Here is a 22,566-nt window from a genome sequence, read left to right as displayed (position 1 = left end):
ATTCCTTGATCTGATCATCTGGTTTACAGGTTCATTATTTATTTGTACCTATCCCATCTTTATTCTTTATATTGCTAGATTTATTATCATTTGAATATTTTCCATATTCAAAATTTCCACTTTGTTTTTCCTTTAAAACTTGTTTCTTGTTATTGTTTTACATTTGTTTATGCAGATATCTTCTCTTATCTCTCCACAGCGTAGTTAGACTTGATAAAATATTTTTCTGCCCGTTCCAATGTTTCTACTTCAATTGATACGTTATTTAGTATATTCTATTTTTTAGTTGTCAGATATACAGATATTTTTATTGTGATATTCCGTAATGGCTGTATTTATTTTTTCTGCTAAATTCAGTTAGGTCATATTTAATGTCAAGCTTCAGTATGTAGCCCTTCCGGTGAGTATAAGGATAGAAAAGAGATAAGACCCAGAGCTGGAGGTTCTGAATCCACTCTTTTCAACTCTAGTTTGCTGCCCCTTCACCAGGTCGGGAATCCATGGTAAGCTCTCAGGCATTGTCAACATTAGGAAGAGGTGTTTTCTATAGGTGGTGATTCACCACCTAGGGGTTTGGAGGGAAAGGAGGTGTAGTCATAAATCCTTGCACCTGTTTTCATCATCTCTCAGCTGGCCTTTTGACTTGCGCTGTCATTCCCCTGTCTACACCTGTGACCTAGTTAGTACATTGCTGTTGATTTTCTGGTTAAGGGGGATAGTAGTGATTGTTTTGAGTTAATTACTATTTGCTGCTATATCTAAAATAATCCCCATTCTGATCACTATTGTATTTTTCTGTTTATTTTTGAAAGCACTTACTGTAATCTATAGTTGTTGTACGTATCTGTCTCTTTCGATCAGAATGTAAGCTCCTTAGAATATGTATTCCATTTTTTTCTTCTCTCTCTCTCTCTTTTATTTTATTCTTTTCTGTAGCAGCTTCTCAATCCAGAAGAGTGCTAAAGTGTAGCTAATGTGTCATAAATTTGTGGAAAAATGAACAAATAAATGAATGAAACAACATATATGGCCACTGTTTATCTTATGTTCAATGTATTTTTAACTTCTTTCTAAACATATCAATAGTGGAGTATGTTCTTTAGCTTTTCTTTTCTATTTTCAGTTCTTTTCCTTCTAGATAAGAGCTTCTCAACCTGATCTTCTGTATCCTACTTTTATTCTTTATATTGTGTGATATACTGATTCATCATAGGTCTACATTCTAAGTGTTTCATATTTTTCATTAAAATGTCTTTATTTTGACAATGATGACATGACATTGTATTTTGCAATGTGATATTCTAAAGAAAAATTCTCCAGTTTTATTATTTGGTTTTAGATAAAAGTTAAATTCAAGTTAACTCTGTATCTTTTCTAGCTAGATCATTTCACAATAATAAGTTGCCAAATAGTGTTTCATAAGAATTCACTTGATCCTTACTGCAAATCTGGAATATAGGTAGGGTATGAATTTCCATTTTTCTGATGAGGAAAGTGAGGTGCAAAGAGGTGAAGTGAGTGGGTGGCAGGTCTGAGACTTGAACGCTAGTCTTCAGTTATTACTTTGTGCATTTGTTTTTCTTTACCATCAAGTTTGTTCCTAAGTATATGTCAGGTTATTAGAATAGAGATTTGGGCTTTCTCCTGCCATACCTAAAAGACGTTTAGTTTTCTTGGCTTGTCAGCAGAGAAAACATTGAAAACAGCAACAACAACAACAATAAATGGTTCTGTGCCAGGCACTGTTCCAGGTGCCATACATGAATTCACATATTTAAATCCCTACATAGTCCTGAGAGGTTGACGAAATTATAACCATTTTGCAAATGAGGACACTAAAGTGGAGAGGTGTTAAATAACCTGTGCAAGTCCAACAGCTTAAGCGGCAGACTTAGAAATATGAAACAAACAATCCTGCTCTTAATTACTCTCCTAATCTATAATAACAGAAACTTTACTGTCGTTTATAGCTTACTAAGAACTTTCATATCCATAATCTACTGGGCCTCACTACTACTCTGTGGAGAAGGCAGGCAGGATTGGACAGACAAACAGTATGCCAAGTTTCAGAGCAGTGACTTGGCCTACTTTGCCCAGACAGCAAGTGGCTGAAGTGATACTGAAATTCTTTCTTTTGAAATCTAATTTTACCTCTGTTCTTGGATCATGCTTTATTGCCCATAAATTTATTAGCTCACTATAGCCTTCATGATATGTTTTTTCTTCTCCAGCAATTTACATTATTGTGGGCTTAAAATGTTAATCTATTTATACATCTAAGAACTACTTTGTCTCTTATATTTTGATGTTCCTTGATCATGTCTTTTGCAGCTGAATTGTGATGATTTTAAAAAAGGAGAAAGAGATGGGGATTTTATCTGTCCCGATTTTTATGAAGCTGTTTGTGGCACAGATGGGAAAACATATGGCAACAGATGTGAACTGTGTGCTGAGAATGCGTGAGTATTCTCTGAAGTAGGCTTTCTCCCTAAAACATGTTCTCTCTATAATTACATGACACAGTTTTTCCTACAGTCTTTAAGATAACGATTCTTTGTGTGGGAGTTAGCCATTCCTAAATTATTAGTACCACTTCTTTTACTACTCTGAAGACAAATAAAGGTGTATAGCATAACACTTTATATTTTACAAAGCACTTTTATGTAGGATTTATCAGATGGTTATCACTTTATGAAGTAGACAGGATAGGGAGATTATACATTATATGTTCATAATCTATAAAATATAGATTTTATATTTAAAATGGATAATAAAATATAGATTTAATATAATAAAACAGAGTTAATATTATAATAAAATATAGATTGACTATTTTATAATCTATAAGATATAGATTATATGATTATAATATATAACAGAATATAGAATACATTTATGTAGACACACATACATATATATGTATATACATACATACATCTATCCATCATCTATCATCTATTTGTTTATGTATGAGTATATCCTTTTTCACAGAGAATTATTTCATCATCAAAGTATGTTTATTAAGTGCTTAATAATATGTAATATTAAAGTAGATAATTGGGACTTTCAATATTAAATTTCTTCCCATTTCTAAACATTTACCAAATAGCTAAGGCATCTTATTGTCCTATATCTTGTCTGTGTTTTGTTCTTTCTCCACCCTAAATGCTAGGTTTGGTTATCAACTGTCTTCACCAACAAGGTGACATACCTGCTTTGCAGGTTCTGGCTTGTGACCTCAATCTTGAATTGTCTGGTCTTAAGGCTTTGCAAATATAAAATCCCATGTTTATATAGGCTAATGAGGGATATTATAATTATTCACTTTCTGAGATCCTGCAAGCTTTAGCTCTCCTTGCAATAAATATTTTCAGCAAAGTAAAACTGTGTTAAAACACTCTCATCCTTTGCGTGATGGTATTTTCAGAAATGCACTAATTTATGTCCTCAACTCTCAACAAGGGTCAACATAGAGAAACAGAAAACAAACACAAGTATATGAAGAACATACAGATTTTTATCAGATATATATTGTGTAGCACAAGTATGAGCATGCTATATATTTAATTCTTACCATGTCTTTATGTGGGGAATCCTATTATAAGTCTTTAAATCTCTGGTCCAGGTGTAAGTTTCTCTCCCCTAATTTCTGGTATATTTCTTTCTACTATGCGATGAGAATCATACTTCTCCTTGTGTTGTTTTCCTCACAGCTCTGGCTGCTAGGAGGCTCTATAATAAAATTGAAAATTTGATTTTTATAGTGCTCCCTCAGCTGATATCCTTTGAAATAACTTTCTTTCTTATCATTTTTAAATATTTAGTTTTTCTCTTTATGTTGCTTTTACTAAATTTTTATTGTTTTACAGATATCATTGTCATTCGCTTTAACTTTTGACAAATTAGGAAATATCTCTTACATTTGCGGTTCTGTGTTTTCAGATATACTTTAAAGGTCTACTAGACTGAACAAAACTAATTATCAAGACTTTATGTACTTTCCATGAAAAATAAAATACTAGTCTTCATAACCCAAATAAATAGTAGTATAATGGGATGTTACATAATACAAATCTGACTTTGTTTATTTAAAACAACAGAGTTCCTTGGGGACTGAGGGGTATCTATTAGGTAGTTACAAGCTTTACTTTTCCCCATCTTCTGATGTGGATCCCTCCTCTAAATAAAGGTTTAAAAAAGATTGCTGTAAATAATACTTACAAGTCTGAATCTTTACCATCTCTTCCATGTTAACTACATTTCTTTGACTTTACGTTATAAACAGTGGTTTTTATTAGAAAAAGTAATGAAATAATACTATGTGGCAGCTGTTTTCGGGAGCAAAGGATAATGAAAACGCAATGTAGAGCGGTTAGGTTTGAATGGTGGGAAGTTCTGTGATATTAAACTGCTGTGTCTACTAACTTTTGATTCTAGGAAAACCGGGTCCCAAATTGGTGTAAAGAGTGAAGGGGAATGTAAGAGCAGTAATCCAGAACAGGTGAGGTCAAATGTCAGTGTGATGGGAAATACTGGGAGGCTAACTTCAAATAGGAAGTAGGTGCTCTCCTCTTCCTTCTTAGGTGGGAGCCTTGGAAGGAAGTAATTCTTGCTTTATGTGAAATGGAATACCTGGTACTGCCCACTAATATGAAAAAGCTAATTATAGTCTCTGAAACTGGATCACATTACTCTGGTGGTTAGAGCTTTCAATCTATTTCTGCTTTCGAAGAAGAAGAAGAAGAAGAAGGAGGAGGAGGAGGAGGAGGAGGAGGAAGAAGAAGGAGAGGAAGAAGAAGGAGAGGAAGAAGAAGAAGGAGAGGAAGAAGAAGAAGGAGAGGAAGAAGAAGAAGGAGAGGAAGAAGAAGAAGGAGAGGAAGAAGAAGAAGAAGAAAGAAGAAAGAAGAAGGAGAAGGAGAAGGAGAAGGAGAAGGAGAAGAAGAAGAAGAAGAAGAAGAAATAAAAGGGAAACTACATATGCAGTACACTTCAGTCACTTAGCCTGAGTTAAAACCCTAGCAGTGTCACTTCCTGTTCGGAGAACTTGGACAAATTGTTTAACCTAAAATGAGATTTGAACTAAATAGATTTTTTTCTATGATACAATTTTGTGAGCCTGTGATGGTAGGGGAAGGGGAAGGAAGAAAGGATCTCATACATGTCACACTTGTCTTTTTCCAGGTGAATGATTTTCCTAATTTTCAAGGTCTGATGCCCTTTTTACAAGCTTCCAGAGCACCTGAGGTTACTTCCACCAAGTCATTTAGCATCATGCTATTTTAAATGTCTCTTTTTATCACCTAGGAGATTGGGAGCAAGTTAATGGCAAGGACTGTGCTCTGTCTGAGTTCTGGCACACAGTGGGTTAGCTGTTTACTAAATAAATGAATAAACAAGTAAAAAAGTCTTTTATTTAACCACATGAATTATAGAGTACTTACTGAGCTACATCTACACATGAGCTACATCACACAGCTGGTACTGCTCTAAGTGGCCCACAGCAATGTCAGCGGGACTGAGTTCTACAATATTTCTGAAAACGGTGTTATCAGCATTACAATCTTGGTAACTTTCCAGTTCTTTTCCCTGTTCTTCAGGATGTATGCAGTGCTTTTCGGCCCTTTGTTAAAGATGGAAGACTTGGATGCACAAGGGAAAATGATCCTGTTCTTGGTCCTGATGGGAAGACGCATGGCAATAAGTGTGCGATGTGTGCTGAGCTGTTGTAAGTAGCATCTTCCCCTGGTGGACTTGATGATGATGCTCTTGGTTGCTGCCCTGAGAATCACTCTGCAGGGAGATAAAATCCTTTTCATGCAATTCTTTGTCTTTACAATGTAAAATAGCCTTTCTCACAGAATGGCTTCTTTTCTTTTTCTTCATATCATTGATTGAAGTTTCTTAAAAGGAGAGAATGGGGTGGTCATGTTAGTTATTAAATTCAAGATTCTTATTTCTTTTAAATTACAGTAATTTGAAAATGCATAGTGTTTTATAAGGCACAATATTTTAAAATTTACAAAGCACTTTCTTATGGAATGATCTAGGTCAGTCGTTTGACATCCATTGCTTCATTTGGGCAGATGTAGAGACCCTTCCTGAGTAATGTGAGGCTAATTAAAATAGTAATAGTAATAATGCCATGTGTCCAAATCTATTTATTAGTTTAAAAGGTGGAACATGAATCATTAGGAAAGGAAGGACTATTGGGTTAATCTTTATCTGAGTGCCTGGCAGTGCTTGGACATTGAAGAGGCAGATGCGGATAAGATCTAATTAGTCTGTCATATTCTGGCTGTTAAACAATGTTTAGATTATCTAATTCATGTGCCAGCAAGCCTTAAATTGCCATATTTATATCACTGGAACTTTACTGATTAGTAAACATCACACCTGCCTTTGAAAATTACAGTTAGTCCTTGTAGAATTCAAGGACATGTCCATTCAGGTTTATAAAACGGTGATGATAAGTGGTTTCCAGACAGGAAATCAGCCTGATTTCCACTTTCTTATCTAGGAGACATGTTCTGTCAGTTTCAAATCTGTCCTAATTCTGTGTTTTTTTTTCTTTTTATGCATTACGTGAAAAGGGGAATTTGACCTCTCTAACTCCTCGTTTCTTCCTCTGGGGAACTGATATAGCCACACGTATATCCAGGATGAGATGCTAATCAAATGATAGATGTGAAAGGGGCTTAAAGCTCAATTCAAATGTAGCTTTTATTAACAACTTAATATTTTTACATGAAAGCAAACAAATACTTTACAAGACATACAACGTTATACTCAAGGGTGTGGATGGCAATGCCTCAAACGCTCAGTTTGGTTTCACCCTTGTCACAGCATTATTTTAAAGCTCTTGGTTCTGCCTGTTAAAGGGAATTTTCCTGACAATCTTCTGTTTGTCAATCAAGGTGTCACTCACACCCATTCAGTTTTTATTTTTTTTTATTTTTTTATTTTTAACTTTTTAAAAAATTATAACTTTTGAAATGAATATACAATCACATGCCCCTTAATGTTGGGGATACATTCTGAGAAATGCATCATTAGGCAATTTTGTTGTTGTGCAAACATCATAGAGTGTACTTACACAAACCTAGATGGTATGGCCTGCTAGACGTTTGGGCTATAACCCATCTCTGGTATAGCCTATTGCTCCTAGAGTACAAACCTATACAGAGTATTACTGTACTGAATACCTTAGACAGTTGTAACACAATGTAAGTATTTGTATATCTAAACATAGAAAAGGTATAGTGAAAATATGGTGTTATAATCTTTTTTTTTAATTTGTATAATTATTATTTTTTTTTATTATTATCAGTTTTACAGAACAAAGTTTCTAATTGACTGTCAGTGAATCAGTTTCACACCCTTTCTTACTATAGGCAAGAAAGCTAATTTACAGAAAGCAAGTTTCCCAGATCCACTATTGCTGTCTTTCTACTTTTTCTTATCTTTGGCAATTTCTCTGGCTCAGGCATTGAAGACAGGGAAATGCTTGTCTCTCGTAAGTGGATCATTTTCAGCAAGTCGTAGCAGAGGGTATGAAAGTGTTTAGCATAGGACTGAGGATACTGAAAATATGATTGAGTCATAAACTGACCAACTGTTTACTTTTCTTAACAGTTTAAAAGAAACTGAAAATGCCAAACGGCAGGGTGAAACTAGAATTCGACGAAATGCTGAAAAGGTAAAACGACTCACCAACACAATTTGGTTCTTGTGGTCATAAATATTAACAAATTTATGCCTAAACCTTTGAGTAATGAAATAAAGTCATTGTCTTTTATTATTATATATTTTTCTTAATATCAAAATTCACCATTGACTGTTCCTGGAATATTAATCATTAGATTCAGATTGAAAACAGCATTTCCTACCTAAGGCCCAAAATGTGCAATTTCCACCCGTGTTTCTCCAGTCCTCCAGCCCCCAAAAGAAGGTATAAGATAGAAAGTTTATACAAACCAAATTCTGCTTAATTTCTAGCAGCCTTCTTTTTGGTTTAGTGTAAACCCATTTTACTCTGAATGAATTGTTTAAAAATGGCAATATAATATAAATTAAACAGGAATAATTTTAAAATAGTGACAGTCTTTTAAACACTATATCTACTAGTACATTTTATGTGTAATTAAATTTACACAAGTTGAAGGTATTCACTTTTCCATTGTGATGATTCTGTTCAGAAAAACCTGCACTTATAAAGGTTTTGGTTCTGCTTAAAAAAAAAAAAGACAAATTTTTAGATTGTGTTTTTAAAAAGTCCTTAAAATATTTTTTTGAAATTACTTGATAATTTAATTATTCAATCTAGTATAAAAAGTTTTGAATAAGCACTTTAGGTAATACAGCCTGGATTTCTTAAATAACCTACTTTCAATGAGAGGGATAGTAGTTTCTTTGCTAAATGGCTAACCTTTTGTTGAGAAGTCAGAACACCTGAGTTTTAACCTTGGTTTTTGTCATGCTCTGGGTGTGGGAGACTAAGTAAATAATCATCCTGGGCCTTAATTTCCTTGTCAGCAAAATAAAGAGGTTGGATAAATGACCTGAATTTTACCTTCCTGTTGGACTGTGATTCTACATCTTGCACACTTTTGTGCGAATACAAGTGCACTCCTTTTTGAAGATCGTAGGGCTTATGTTTTCCTAAAGGAAGAAACAAGACCACCTTTTGGTAGTCAAGAGCTAGCCTTTCAGTTCATAATGCTTACTTAATGAAGCAATGCTCTCACCCTAAATAGGGTGTTAAAGGTTTACATTTAGGAAAACTAAGTAGAACCATCTACAGTTTATGCAACACTTGCCAAGGATTGAAAAGGAATTCTTTTGTGGTGGTTGTTAAATTTCAGTCTAAAACTTTGGGTCATCCTGTGATAGTTAACATTTTATTGCTTCATAAACACAGAGAGTTGTTTTCTTTTGCTTTTCATCAGGTCTCTCTGTGTTTCCCTCTTCCTCTCTGTGGTTAGGGTCATTGTTTTGGTGGGGTCACTGGGCATGATGGTGTGAATAGGACTGCTTTATTGTGATGGCTCAATATGTTCCCTATAATTAACTTGTCACTAGGTTGCGTACACAGTGTTTCTTCAGAATCTCCTTGGATGAGTCACAACTTATAAACTGAAATTATCATTGTTTCTTTTATGAGAATCATTGAGCATTAATTTTTTATGCCATGCTATGATTATCAGGTGACTGTCTTCTGTGTCTCCATTTCTAGATTGTTACAAACATGAAGTTTGGAGCACATCCATTGCTCCTCCAAAAATAAATATCTTCTTAATAGGAAGCAGTTAGGATTCTCTGTTAAAGCATCCCAATGGAAGTTGAATTATTTTTTTTAAAAAAACCAAAGAATGCTAGATCTAGAAAAGATCCTACAGAGCATCTGTTCCAAAAACCTCATTGTAGAAGTAGTAACGTTGTGTTTCCAAAGGAGAAGGGACTTTACTGTGGTCTCCCAGTTGGGTGAGAGGCACAGTGGCCCAGGTCATTTGACTCCTAACCATGCTCTTTATGCCCATGTTTTCTTGCCTGAAATGGAATGATGAAGGTCACACAGTTGAAAAGAAAGTTATAGACCAGGATTTTTTGTAGGTCATATTATACTACTATATCCCACCACAAAATGTGTAATGACGTAGAGATCCCCAAGCCTAGAGTAGCTTAGAGTATCACTTTTTTTGTAAAGTTTAGCCCTCATCACATGGTAGAGTTTTCAAAACACAGAAAGTAGCCTGAAAGTATTGAACCAAAGCATTAGGAAATCTGAAAACAAATCTTTCTTGGATTTTTTTTTTGGGGGGTGGGAGAGTCACTCCTTTTTTAGCTCTTCTAAATCAGTATCAGTCTTGATGATCTATCCATCTAAGGTGAGAGTGAAAGGAAATTAGATCTACTCTCTCTCTGCAATGTCAGAAATGATTATGGATAGAGAAGGCAGAATACACAAAAATTATCCACAGATCCATAGAGAAAATCAACTAAAGTAAATGTAACACTGTTGGATAGCATCTTGTTTCTTTATACTTACAAACTAGGTTGAATTATTCTTGACTTGATCCATATTAAGTCACTTTTAGACATCTCATCTTCTCACAATTATGTGTGTGTGTGTGTGTGGATTTGGCTGCTGCGTTTTGTTGTGTTTGTGCTAGAAGCTCATGAAAGAGATCCCCGGATGCCTACTGATTTGAAAGTTAAAAAGAAATACTCAGTTTTAATCCAAGAAAACTCTTGATCAGCCTTATTTTTTCCAAGGCTCTTTTTTACCTTATAATAAACATACCACATAATGCATACAAGTGCCAAGTAGTTGACAATATAATTACTATTTCTTAGTAGTTCTCATTAATATGTTGTATGTATTTGCCAACTTCTAGACCTGATGTTTTGTGGTAATAAATCCATTATAAAGTTTCTAGATTAAAAAGTAGAAAAATGGTAAATAAAATTACATGTTGACTTGATGTGGTGGTTCACACCTATAATTTCAACACTTTGGGAGGCCAAGGCAGGAAGATTACTTGAGCCAAGTAATTCAAGACCAGCCTGAGCAACATGATGAGATCCAGTCTCTACCAAAAAAGAAAAAAATTAGCTGGGTGTAGTGGTGCATGTCTGTAGTCCCATTAATTAGGAAGCTGAGGTGGGAAGATCTCTGAGCCTAGAGGTTAGAGGCTTCAGTGAGCTATGATCACTCCCCTGTACTCCACCCTGGTCAATACAGCAAAATCCTGTCTCAAAAAATAAAACATCCTGAAATGAAATGAAGTGAAATAAATATAATTGTCTTTTCAAAGGATTTTTGCAAGGAATATGAAAAACAAGTGAGAAATGGAAGACTTTTTTGTACACGGGAGAGTGATCCAGTCCGTGGCCCTGATGGCAGGATGCATGGCAACAAATGCGCCCTGTGTGCTGAGATTTTGTGAGTATAGAAGCAGTTTTTTCAGAGTGACTCAAAAGGTCGAAGTGTAGATTGATTGGATTGATGAGTAAAAATAACTTTGAAAGGAAGCTTTATTGTTGAGAACCATTTAAGCAGTTTTATGTCCTCCACAAATCATAATGCCACCTAGTGAGTAGGTGCTACTGATGTTTGTCTATTTCTGAGGGCAAATGGATTCCATTTTCCAGTTGAAATATTGACTTACGACATACTTCTTAACATTCGCCTGTGACCTTTGTGAACCTCTTTGTGAACTAATTCTAGTATAGAATAGGGGTAAAAGCAGGTACCAAGACTTTCATTGTTTTTCTTAAGTAATTATCCCATAGTAACAGTGTTGATGGAACACTCTTAGATACTTCAGGTTTACAGATTAATTGGATTAGTCTTATCTTTTTATCTGGGACATATGACCTTGGGAGAAGGGCAGATCTCACAACATACAAATTATCGCATTTATGAAGATATCTTAGATGACATCTCATGACACTTCCGGCTTCTCGAGCTCTACAAGCCCTTTCCTGTATCCTGTCCTATGCCAGTTCCTCCCAGTCTTGGCCAGCTGATGTCCCCTCCTCTTGTAGATTACATTTCAGATTATCTTTCCTTGGATAAGAACTCCTAAAGTCCCTCCCTAATTGAAACTAAATTCTCATAATCCTTAGTAATTGTCTTTTATAACCACCATCACAGTTGGCAATTATACAATTATTTCTCCAAGTATTTGTTGACTTTCAGTCTCTTCTACCAGCCTCAAGAACTACAAGAGGGCAGGGTATGTGTTTGTATTATATACTCCTGCATACCCAGGGCCCAGCCAACGCATGCGCAAAACACTATAATTACACACTAAATGATGAGTGAATGAATGAATTAAGATATGAATGAGGATCCCCCACTCTCAAAAAGCTTAAATTCAGTAGCAGAAATAAACCATGGACATGTGCACATATTTATATATTGCAAAATAGAATAAAAACCGTTGCATAAAAGAAGACTATTCAGATACAAAAACACAGCAATACACGTAGAGCTCATTTGTATTTGGGACCTGGAACGTCTTCTTCAAAAAGGTAGAATTTAAGCTGAAGAGTTTTAAATTTCTTTTAAGAAAGGGAGATGAGAAAAAAGATCATTTAGTGGAAGGAAATGGTATAACGGTGAAATTAAAGGGTCTTTTTGGGGATTTGAGGTGTTTTTAAAGTGTTTGTACTAAAGCTCAGGACAACTTAGATATTTTTCCATCTGTACCTAATGACTGTTTTGTAACATGAAGATCGGAAGCCTCTCTACTCATATATTTTATTTTTTCCAGCAAGCGACGTTTTTCAGAGGAAAACAGTAAAACAGATAAAAATTCGGGAAAAGCTGATGGAAAAACTAAAGTTAAAAGAGAAATTTTGGTGAGAATCAGTTTGATCAATCTAGTTACAACTTGTGTGTGGGGTGTGTGTGTGTGTGTGTGTGTGTGCGGGGTATGTGTGAGTGAGAGTGCATATTATGTAGTATGCATTTTCAATATTGTTTAATATTTTTCACACTACTAGTAGGTTTACTGGAAACTAATTTATAGTTATTGTTTTCTGAAACTTAGATTTAAAAATTGTGGCATTACAATTTCTAGCTGTGTATGGAGGAAATTAATCAAGTCACATTAATAATATAGTTTAGCACTCGTAAATGTAGGTGATATATCAAAACATTGAATTCAAAGTGTGACATGTATTCTTTGATGTGTGGTAGCTATTGTGAAGGTATTTATTTCAAAAACAATATCAATGTTGAATTTTAATGTGCTTCCTTTTCAATTATACTGTGCTCTGCTTTCTAAGCATCTTTTAACTAGTCACCTGACTGTTTTTCTACTGCTACCCTCTTAGTTCAGACACTTAATAGTTTTCTTTTGCATTGATGTATTGGCATCGTGCCTGGTCTGTACACTGTCGGTCTCCATCTTTCTCAGTCTTCAAGATTTAATTCATCCTTCATGTTATTTTCATATTTCATAGAATATGAAAACAAAAAACTATGGTTCCACTAGTCAGTGATGCTATAAAATTCCAATGTTTGAAGATATTCTAGAGCATATTCATTTCACTTCCTATAGAAACCCTAACTTATTTCTTACAGACAGTTTTCCAGACTTCTATGATGTGCAGTCAACAGTTCTCCTAAGTAAGCCACTCCATCAGGCCACCTTTTTCCTGTGTAACTCCTTCTTTCCTTCCTTCCTTCCTTCCTTCCTTCCTTCCTTCCTCCTTCCTTCCTTTCTCTCTCTCCCTCCCTCCCTCCCTCCTTCCTTCCTTCCTTCCTTTCTCCCTCCCTCCCTCCCTCCCCCCTCCCTCCCTCCCTCCCTCCCTCTTTCTTTCTTTCTTTCTTTCTTCTTTCTTTCTTCTTTCTTTCTTTCTTCTTTTCTTTCCTTTCTTTCTTTTCTTTCACATTTTATTTCTTTTTTTTCTCTGTCACCCAGGCTGGAGTGTAGTGGTGGGATCATGGCTCACTGCAGCCTTGACCTCCCACTCTCAAGCTATCTTCACACCTCAACTTTCCAAAGGGCCAAGATTACAGGCATGAGTCACTACACCTAGCCTAAGCCTCATTTTGAACTGCTTTCTTCCCCTTGGTCCTAGGTTACCAAGTTCTTTTAATTTTAATACTCAAATATCTGTCAACTATTTTATCATTTATTTCCAATTTTTCTCCTTCCTTCCCTTTCTTCCTTTCCTTTCTCCATTTTATTTTTCTCCTAATCTATCTCCCTATTCTTTTTTCTCTTTTCCTCCCTCTTTCTCTTTCTGTCTTTTTTTTATAATATAATTAGTGTCTCTAACTTCATTCCCTGGTCAATCAAATCCTCCACACATCTGGTTGATAATCTTTGTAAAACAAAGATTTGATTTTGCCATTTTCTTCTATAAACATTTATAATTTTCCCATTGCCTAAGAGTAATATCCAAACTCCTTTGAAAGTTTAGTGGTCTTCGATTTTCAAGGTCTCCTTTTGACCATTTCCCAAATATTCTTCTCTTTATCCAACTAATTATTTAGCCACTATATTCATATATATGTTAGTTACCTAAAAATAACATGTTCTTTCATGCCTCTGTGTGTTTGCCCATTTAATTCCTCTTGGATGGCCTTTTTACCACATTATGTTCCCAAATACATTCTCAAGATAGAACTTAGACATAAGGTCTCTGAACTTCCATGAATTATTCTTTTCATTGTACTTGTACATTCTTAATTCATACTAGTGTTATATTTCTTAGCTTTTTATATTGTACTTACTTATCCTTTCCATTTGACTAATAAAGAACATAAATATAAATAAATCATATTTCTATTTATATATTCCTAACTTAAACATTCGTTGAAGATGTAAATGGATATTACAAGGAGAGAAATATCACAGTTTTTGGATGGGCCTAAATATTAAAAGTTTTATTTTTCATCCTTAATTTCTCTTTTTCAATTTCTTTGTAAAATAACATTTAACGTTCATACATAGAAAACAGAACTATATCTAAACTTTCTCATATTCATTATTCAGAAACTCTGCAGTGAATATGAAAATCAGGCGAGGAATGGAACACTTTTCTGTACCGGAGAAAATGATCCTATTCGTGGTCCAGATGGGAAAATGCATGGCAACTTGTGTTCCATGTGTCAAGCCTACTTGTGAGTATAGATTTTTTAGAATGTCAAAGAAAGAAAGGATCTTGCAGGCAATTTAATAGAAACAGCTTGTTTCGTAGATGGGGAAACCGTGGCTCAAGACAGGGAAGTGAGTTGAATACGTTACATGGAAAAGATCAGTAATAGAGCTGGGAGTAAGTACCTAGAGTTGGTTGTAAGAAGCCTTGTTCCTCTGGCACTCCCTCTTTTAGCACTGAAATGTCCTGACAAACATGAACTTGTACAAATATTAGTTGCTCCCTCACTCCTGAAACTTCACATGTTAGCTAGCCTGTTTTAGCAATTTATAGGTATCTCATCTTCCATGGGAGTTAAGAGTTCAAAGCTTGAGCTTAATGTAGAAATGGAATAAAGTCAAATGTCCCATGAAATAACACAAAACTCCTATAAAATTACAGTGGGTATTATTTTATGTAATGTAACATTTCTCAGTAAGTTAGAATGGACAGTTTTCTTTCAAAATTTAAGAAAGTTCTCACTTTTTTTGGCTGAGCTCAAATTAAGTATTTAACTTATATTTAGAATCTATGGCTTTTTTTGTTTTGATTGACAACTACACATGGTTGTAATATCATCAGTTAACTGCACATACTGTGCAATTCCATTGTACAAAGCAAATTTAGACTTATTTGTTTTATCCGTATATGGAAATTATTGTGTGTGTGTTTTTTTTTTTTTTTTTCACATCTTGTCCTTTAGATGAAGCAGCTATGAGTAAGCAAAATATTTAAGTTTAAAGCAAAGCTAGGGTACACATGGTGTGGTAGATAGACCATGGTCTGGAGGGAGGAGACCTTGGTTGTAGTCATATCCTGAGATGTAGCCAAGGCCCTCTCTACCTCTCATCTTCTCTGGTTAACAAGGGGATGAGTAGATGTGCTTTGTTAAGGCCACTTTCAGCCTTCAGGTTATGTCACTATGATTTGGGATCCTTTTCTTACTATAGGCAAGAAAGCTAATTTACAGAAAGCAAGTTTCCCAGATCCACTATTGTGTCTTTCTTTCAACATTAAAAAGACATTTTGAAGAAATCAGAACACCATACTATCCTGGAGGATATTTTGTTGCTTCTCATTGATACATAGTGATAAAGGGACAAAATTGCTCCAGTCTAAGGAGGGAGAACAGTTAACAGTGCAAGGATGTGGAGAAATCATGGCATGTGTTTGTTTCTAATGGATCTGCTTCTTTTTCCTCTTATTCAGCCAAGCAGAAAATGAAGAAAAGAAAAAGGCTGAAGCACAAGCTAGAAATAAAAGAGAATCTAGAAAAGCAACCTCATATGCAGTGAGTGGAATCCATCTGAAAAATCCTACTTGGTGCTATAATTTGACCAAATTTTAAGAGCCTAAAGGGTGAGATTTTGTCCTGCAGAAATCCCCAGAATGTCTTAACTCTTCAATCTGGGGATGGTATGGAGATAATTTATATGGGAAGATTGATCTATTCTTGCTGATTCAAAACTAACTCTGAAAAACAACAACAACAACAAAACCAAAAAAACAACAACAAAAAAACCCAATTGTTTAAAAGCTGAAAAACTGAGCTCTACTTCTAGTTTTATCACTTACAGACTGTTAGCTTTTGCCAACTACTTTCCAGAGAAATTCTACATGTATGCTTTCTACATATGAGTTTCTGATATTTCACGTCTAATTTGAGATAAAAATACCTTGATTATCCCCCAAAGCATGATTTTTATCCCTGAAATATTACAATATTAGTTTCCAAAGCCTTGGCTCAGTTATCATCCCCAGTGGTTTTGATGATAAAAGTCTCCTAACTTTCCCTCTGGATTCTATCCTTTCCCTTGTCCAACCAGTCTCCCTAACATTGTTTGAGCAATGTTTCAAAATGTAAATAAGATCATAATATTGCTTTACTTCAAACCCACAAGCAGCTCATCATCAAATACAGGATATGCTTTAATCCCATTCTCTCTCCTCTTATTTGTGTCCTTAACTCCATTCAAAAAATCATGCTCTGCTATGTGCCATGTCTTTTCCTACCTGTGTTTTTCAGCTAATTTTATTTTCATAAACCTGTGTGCATATTTCCCAATTCATTTTTTCCGCTCAGTCAAATCCTATTTACACTTCCACAGTCTCACCTACGTTGTTCTTGCTCCCTAACATCTTCCCTGGTTTTCACAGTCAGATTTCATGGTTCCAGCCTATGAGTTCTCAGATTTCTTGTACCCTGTATGTTTGTACTTATTTTACTCTGTTTAGATTATAGTGGAATTTGCTTACATATTGCAGGTATTATATCGAGACATTGTACTATGTTTTATTTTTTCCTATCTCTTAGCATATGATGTTTTTCTTGTTGTTTAATTGAATTTTACATCTGAGAAAAACACAATTAAAATCCTCTGCTCAAGGAGCTGCAACATTAGTTTCTGCCAATGTAGATGTTTGAACCTTCTGCTTTAAGTAGAAATAAAATATATGGCCAACTTACTTCTTCTGTCTTGGCAGGAGCTTTGCAGTGAATATCGAAAGCTTGTGAGGAATGGAAAACTTGCTTGCACCAGAGAGAATGATCCTATCCAGGGCCCAGATGGGAAAATGCATGGCAACACCTGCTCCATGTGTGAAGTCTTCTTGTGAGTAGCCCTGCAGCTGGGAACATGAGGAATGATTTTGTTCTGTCTATTTCATTTCCATGTTCAATCATGGGAGGGCCACTTCAACATAAAAATGAAAGAATTAAAGAATATTTAGAGAAACTGTCTGATTGGAGACATGTATTTGAAAATCCATGTCCTTTGAAGATTGTTAAGACTTCACACTTAAGCAAGGAGACAGCCACAATCTTGAAATACTCAAGTAGTTTTGGTTTTTAAGTGTGGAAACAGGACAAGTTCTAACTTATCTCCATGAATAAAAGTGAGGCCAATGGACCAATGGATGAAAGCTCTGGAAGACAGGTTACAACTGGATGCCAGGAAGAACTTCCTAACACTTTGAGGGTTTCAAAGATGGATGATTTACCATGGAATTCCAAGGATGATATAAGTACAGGCTTTACAGGCAGATTAAAGCAAAGGCTTGAGAGTCATTAGAGATACAGTAATGAGCACTGGAAATTTAGGAAACCATCTCTGGACTAGAATTTAAATCCCAAGTCTGTACCTATTATTTCTACATCTTCAGGCGAGTTATGCATTCTGTCTGTCAGTTTATTTGTATGCTGGGGCTATAATAGTAGTTTTATAATGCGATTGTGGGGATTTCACAGTGCAAGCACAGGGTTAGGCATATCACACTAAAACAATTTAATCATAGTTAAGTGTAAAATTAAATTACATTTGAGATCACTTCTAATATGGAGATTCAATGATTTTTACTCATCTCTTCTTAACCATCCTTTGTTAGCCAAGCAGAAGAAGAAGAAAAGAAAAAGAAGGAAGGCGAATCAAGAAACAAAAGACAATCTAAGAGTACAGCTTCCTTTGAGGTGAGTGTATCTCCTCCAACAACTCAGAGGGATATGGCCCTGAGGCTCCACAGATCATGTTCAGGGAACACGTACATTCCTTAAAACTATGAAACAATTGTACAGTTTGTGTTTTCGTGTGTGTTTGCATGTGTGCAGTTATACATATGCATATGTGACTATTTCTTGGTTGATGGGTTCATTGTTTTTATCACTTAAAAAATCCATGCCTTCAAAGTTAATCATTCTAAAATAAGCCAATTGCTAATCCTCATTTAAGAAAAAAAGCACAAGCTTTAGCTATTTTTGCAATCTGATTCAACCTATGTTCAACACCTTCAACTTCCCTCCTCAATTTCACAGGAGTTGTGTAGTGAATACCGCAAATTCAGGAACAACGGACCACTTTTTTGCACCAGAGAGAATGACCCCATCCAGGGCCCAGATGGGAAAATGCATGGCAACACCTGCTCCATGTGTGAGGTCTTCTTGTGAGTAGAGCAGTAGCCCCATAGCGTCTGAGGATTGAGCAGTGGGAATTTCCATGGGAAGTTTTCAAACCATTGTGAATAATACATTTTCTTCTTCCGTGTAGCTTTCAGTTTTGGGGGTCATATTTAAATGGACTAAAAATGAACAACAGCAACAATAAAACAAGTGGAGGGCTTTCTATTGTGATATAAAGAGATGCACAATAAGCCAGACACAGAAAAACGTATAATGTGTGACCTCTCTTATATGTGGGATCTAAATAAAGCTGACTAATAGTAGAGAGTAGGATGGTGCTTACCAGAGAATGAGGGTAGATAAGGGTGAGGGTTGGGAATGAGGAAATGTTAATCAAAGGGTGCAAAGTTTTAGTTAAGCAGGAGAAATAAGTTTATAGGATGTATTGGACAGCATGGTGACTACAGTTAATAATAATGTATCGTATATTTCAAAAATATTAAAAAAGTAAATTATAAATGTCCTTACACCTTCCCAAAAAAGAAAAGTATCAAGAGACAACTATGTAAATTGGTTGATTTAATCATCACAATGTATACATATACCAAAACATCACACTGAATTCAATTAATATGTGCAATTATTATTTGTCAAGGAAGAACACAAGTTAAAAAAGTGAAGTGCAGAATATGACATTTAAAAAGTAACCTAGAATCATTCACCCAGAGAAGAGAATACTTCATGATAATTATACTAATTGCTTTTAGTCTTTTGAAAACATTCTCAGATGAAATAGGAAATACATATGATTACATGTAAAATATTACAATGCATGGAAAATTTGTGAGTTTTTTTGTTCACTATCTTTCTTCCTACTTTGTGTGATTTTAAGGAATATAATTAAAATGGAAAAGAGCTATGGGAAGAAAGATTTGGGCTCATGATGAAGATTGACTTTGTAATAAAGCAGAGAAAGACAAGAATGGAGATTTTATTATGTAGGAGTTGGGAGTCTATTTATAGGGTGCCTAAAATAGGTCTTTAGAATGAATGTCATGATATGGCCGGCCCTTCAAAAGCGTGACTAGGCTTTTCTTAAACTCTCGATTTTTGACTAAAAAAAAAACCCATTTTATTTCCCATGTGCCAAGAATCTTAGAAAGGACTTAATTTATGTAGTCTTCCCATATAGAAAGTAATATAATCCAGCATATTTTCCCATAGCATTTGAAGCTTGGAGCACTAAAAATCTATTAGAAGGAAAGTTAAGATGATGACCATATAATGATCACAGCAAATGTTTGTTGAATGCATATGATTATATGACACTTGCTAAGAGCTTTGCTACCTAATCTCATTTAGTCTTTGCAACAACCATATGAAATAGATGAAACCAGATAAAAAGCAAAAACAAAAACAAAACTAAGGCCCAGAACAGTTGAGAATGATGGAAAAGTCAGGATAGGATGTGGGACTTATAGATGAAGAAAAAGTTAGTGTATTTCTTGATGTGGGAAATAATCACTTAGCAAGGCCTTTCAACCTGTTTTTTGTTCTCCCTTACATTCATCTTTCAGTAGCAGGAAACTAATTCTGCCACTTAGTGATTATCTTTGCTGCCTCCTCTGACAATTTTCCTTTGAGGAAAGAAAATGCTGTTTAAATGTTTTAGTCAACTTAGACTTGTGATAAAGGTTAGATCAGTTTTCATATAAAGATGTATGAACAATCCCATAATTTTGGATCTATTTTAGTCAGTTTATTTCATAAATATATATATATTCTTTATTGAAAAGAAATAACCTTTATCACCTCATGTTTTATAGATATGTTAACAAAGGTGACTGATTTTTTTTGAGAATTATTCTGTTTTTCACACTTTTATACCATGTGAAAAAAATCTTTTCAATTTTCAAAAAGTTTTAGTTTGATCTATGTGCAAGTCTTTTGTTGATTGGGACACATTAAAACATTTTCACAAATTATGTAATTTTTTCTACATTTTGAACTATTTGTGTTATCTATCTAATTATGTTGTGGATCCAATCCACGAAGCTCAATTTGCAACACTGTTAGTTATCCAAAATGTAACAGCTATCACTTTCAGTTCATTTCCATCCTATGCCTAGTTTTGGAAGGAAAGTTTCCTTTCAATAATGACAATAATGATGATATCAAACCTTTATAACAATTGTACCAATTATTTTATTATGTACCAGGTATTGTTCTAATTGCAATACATGTAGCAACTCATTTAATGTTCATAACATTCCAATAAGAAAGGTACTTTTATTACTTCTTCTATTTCTCCTTCACACACACTTAAAGATGAGGAAAGCACAGAGAGGTTAAGGTACTTCTTGTTTTCCTCATAGAATTTGGCTCCAGGGTCTTTCTTCTTAACCACCATGCTATACTGCCTCTCAGAAGATAAAATATTACCTCTCTATAGAGAGTAATCACACATGCAAAAGAATCAGCAAATAAGAAAGTACTATTGCAGTACATATACTGGGAAGTTAAACAGGTTTACTCCCTAATTCGGGGGCTTTCTCTTGCACACCATTCTCTTGAGGTAGAGTGAACCATAACTGTTTATTGTCTAATAGAATTATAAACCACTATGGGTGGATATTTGGCATTGTTTGAGAATAGTCAAAATAATAAATGATCAAGCTATGAAAGTTAAGGATCTATTCTACTATATTAAGATCCATTTCTGGCCAGGCACAGTGGCTCACACCTGTAATCCCAGCACTTTGGGAGGATGAAGCAGGCAGATCATGAGGTCAGGTGTTGGAGACCAGCCTGACCCGCATGGTGAAACCCCATCTCTACTAAAAAAATTAGCCGGGCATGGTGGCACGTGCCTGTAATCCCGGCTACTCAGGAGGCTGAGGCAGGAGAATGGCTTGAACCCGGGAGGTGGAGGTTGCGGTGAGCCGAGATGGAGCCACTGCACTCCAGCCTGGGTGACAGAGTTAGACTCCGTCTCAAAAAAAAAAAAAAAAAACCAACAAAGATCCATTTCTTCTCTCTTTTTTCTTTTCGGTTTCTTACAGTCAACAAGAAGAAAGAGCAAGAGCAAAGGCTAAAAGAGAAGCTGCAAAGGTAATATTCTCAGGAATGCTGATGCTGTGTCCTGACATTTTTCATTTCTTTACAATTCTTTACTTATCTCATTAGAATAAATGTTTTCTGCTTAATTTTCATGCCTGAAACAAATGAAGAACATTTTTAACCTGAACAAAAACGGTCTTGCTTAGAAGTGTCCAGGGTACCAATTTTATTTCATAATTATTCAAATTTTGAGGTTTATTTCATAAAAAGTGGAGTGTTAAGTTTTTGTAATGAATTTTCCCCATATTTGGCTTTTATTAGATTTCTCTTGTTAGAGTATTAACTTATGCCATTTACTAATTTCAATTTACGTTATTCATATCTCTGTTATTTGAAATAGAGAGTATAAGATCTCAATCATTCTAATTTACAAAACAAAAGTACATATATTATCATATTTGAGCTTTTTCACCACCCAGCTATGGAGCAAGTAGTAGTTTTCTTGCACCCAATTAAGTTCATTAAGTAGGGCCTCTGACTTTCCAGTTATTTTTAGTCCACTCTCCATGCTTTTATAATTTTATGCATAGCACAGCCAAATTTATCTGTGTGGAAATGTTGAATTATTCTCATGTAATAACTACATACAAGATTTATCTTTCTTTATTCCCTTTCTTTCTTTCTTTCTTTCTTTCTTCCTTCCTTCCTTCCTTCCTTCCTTCCTTCCTTCCTTCCTTCCTTCTTTCTTTCTTTCTTTCTTTCGACGAGATAGAGTCTCGTTGTGTTGCTCAGGCTAGAGTGCAGTGGTGCAGATCTAGGCTCACTGCAACCTCCACCTCCCGGGTTCAAGCGATTCTCCTGCCTCAGCCTCTCTAGTAGCTGGGGTTACAGTCTCATGCCACAAACGCCCAGCTAATATCTTTTGTATTTTTAGTAGAAACGGGGTTTCACCAGGTTGA

General features: G+C 35.1%; 1 protein-coding gene across 4 annotated transcripts in view; it reads left to right on the top strand.

The window, feature by feature from the left end:
* Positions 1-22,566, top strand: part of SPINK5 (serine peptidase inhibitor Kazal type 5) — a 75,598-nt gene that overhangs the window by 20,973 nt on the left and 32,059 nt on the right. For 3 of the 4 annotated variants that reach the window (XM_033180729.1, XM_033180728.1, XM_033180727.1), the window contains exons 5-16: positions 2,332-2,459; positions 4,438-4,501; positions 5,598-5,725; positions 7,633-7,696; positions 10,815-10,942; positions 12,279-12,366; positions 14,514-14,641; positions 15,865-15,946; positions 17,140-17,267; positions 18,040-18,121; positions 18,464-18,591; positions 21,610-21,658. In XM_033180729.1, the coding sequence (XP_033036620.1) occupies positions 2,332-2,459; positions 4,438-4,501; positions 5,598-5,725; positions 7,633-7,696; positions 10,815-10,942; positions 12,279-12,366; positions 14,514-14,641; positions 15,865-15,946; positions 17,140-17,267; positions 18,040-18,121; positions 18,464-18,591; positions 21,610-21,658 (1,197 nt within the window). The remainder of the gene's footprint in view (positions 1-2,331; positions 2,460-4,437; positions 4,502-5,597; positions 5,726-7,632; positions 7,697-10,814; positions 10,943-12,278; positions 12,367-14,513; positions 14,642-15,864; positions 15,947-17,139; positions 17,268-18,039; positions 18,122-18,463; positions 18,592-21,609; positions 21,659-22,566) is intronic. The other variant, XM_033180730.1, reaches the window with a different exon arrangement.

The sequence above is a fragment of the Trachypithecus francoisi genome, unplaced genomic scaffold, assembly GCF_009764315.1.
Source record: "Trachypithecus francoisi isolate TF-2019V2 unplaced genomic scaffold, Tfra_2.0 Lachesis_group2, whole genome shotgun sequence".
Lineage (NCBI taxonomy): Eukaryota > Metazoa > Chordata > Mammalia > Primates > Cercopithecidae > Trachypithecus > Trachypithecus francoisi.
The sequence above is the reverse complement of the archived record's forward strand: the minus strand, read 5'-3'. Positions and strand labels throughout refer to the sequence as shown.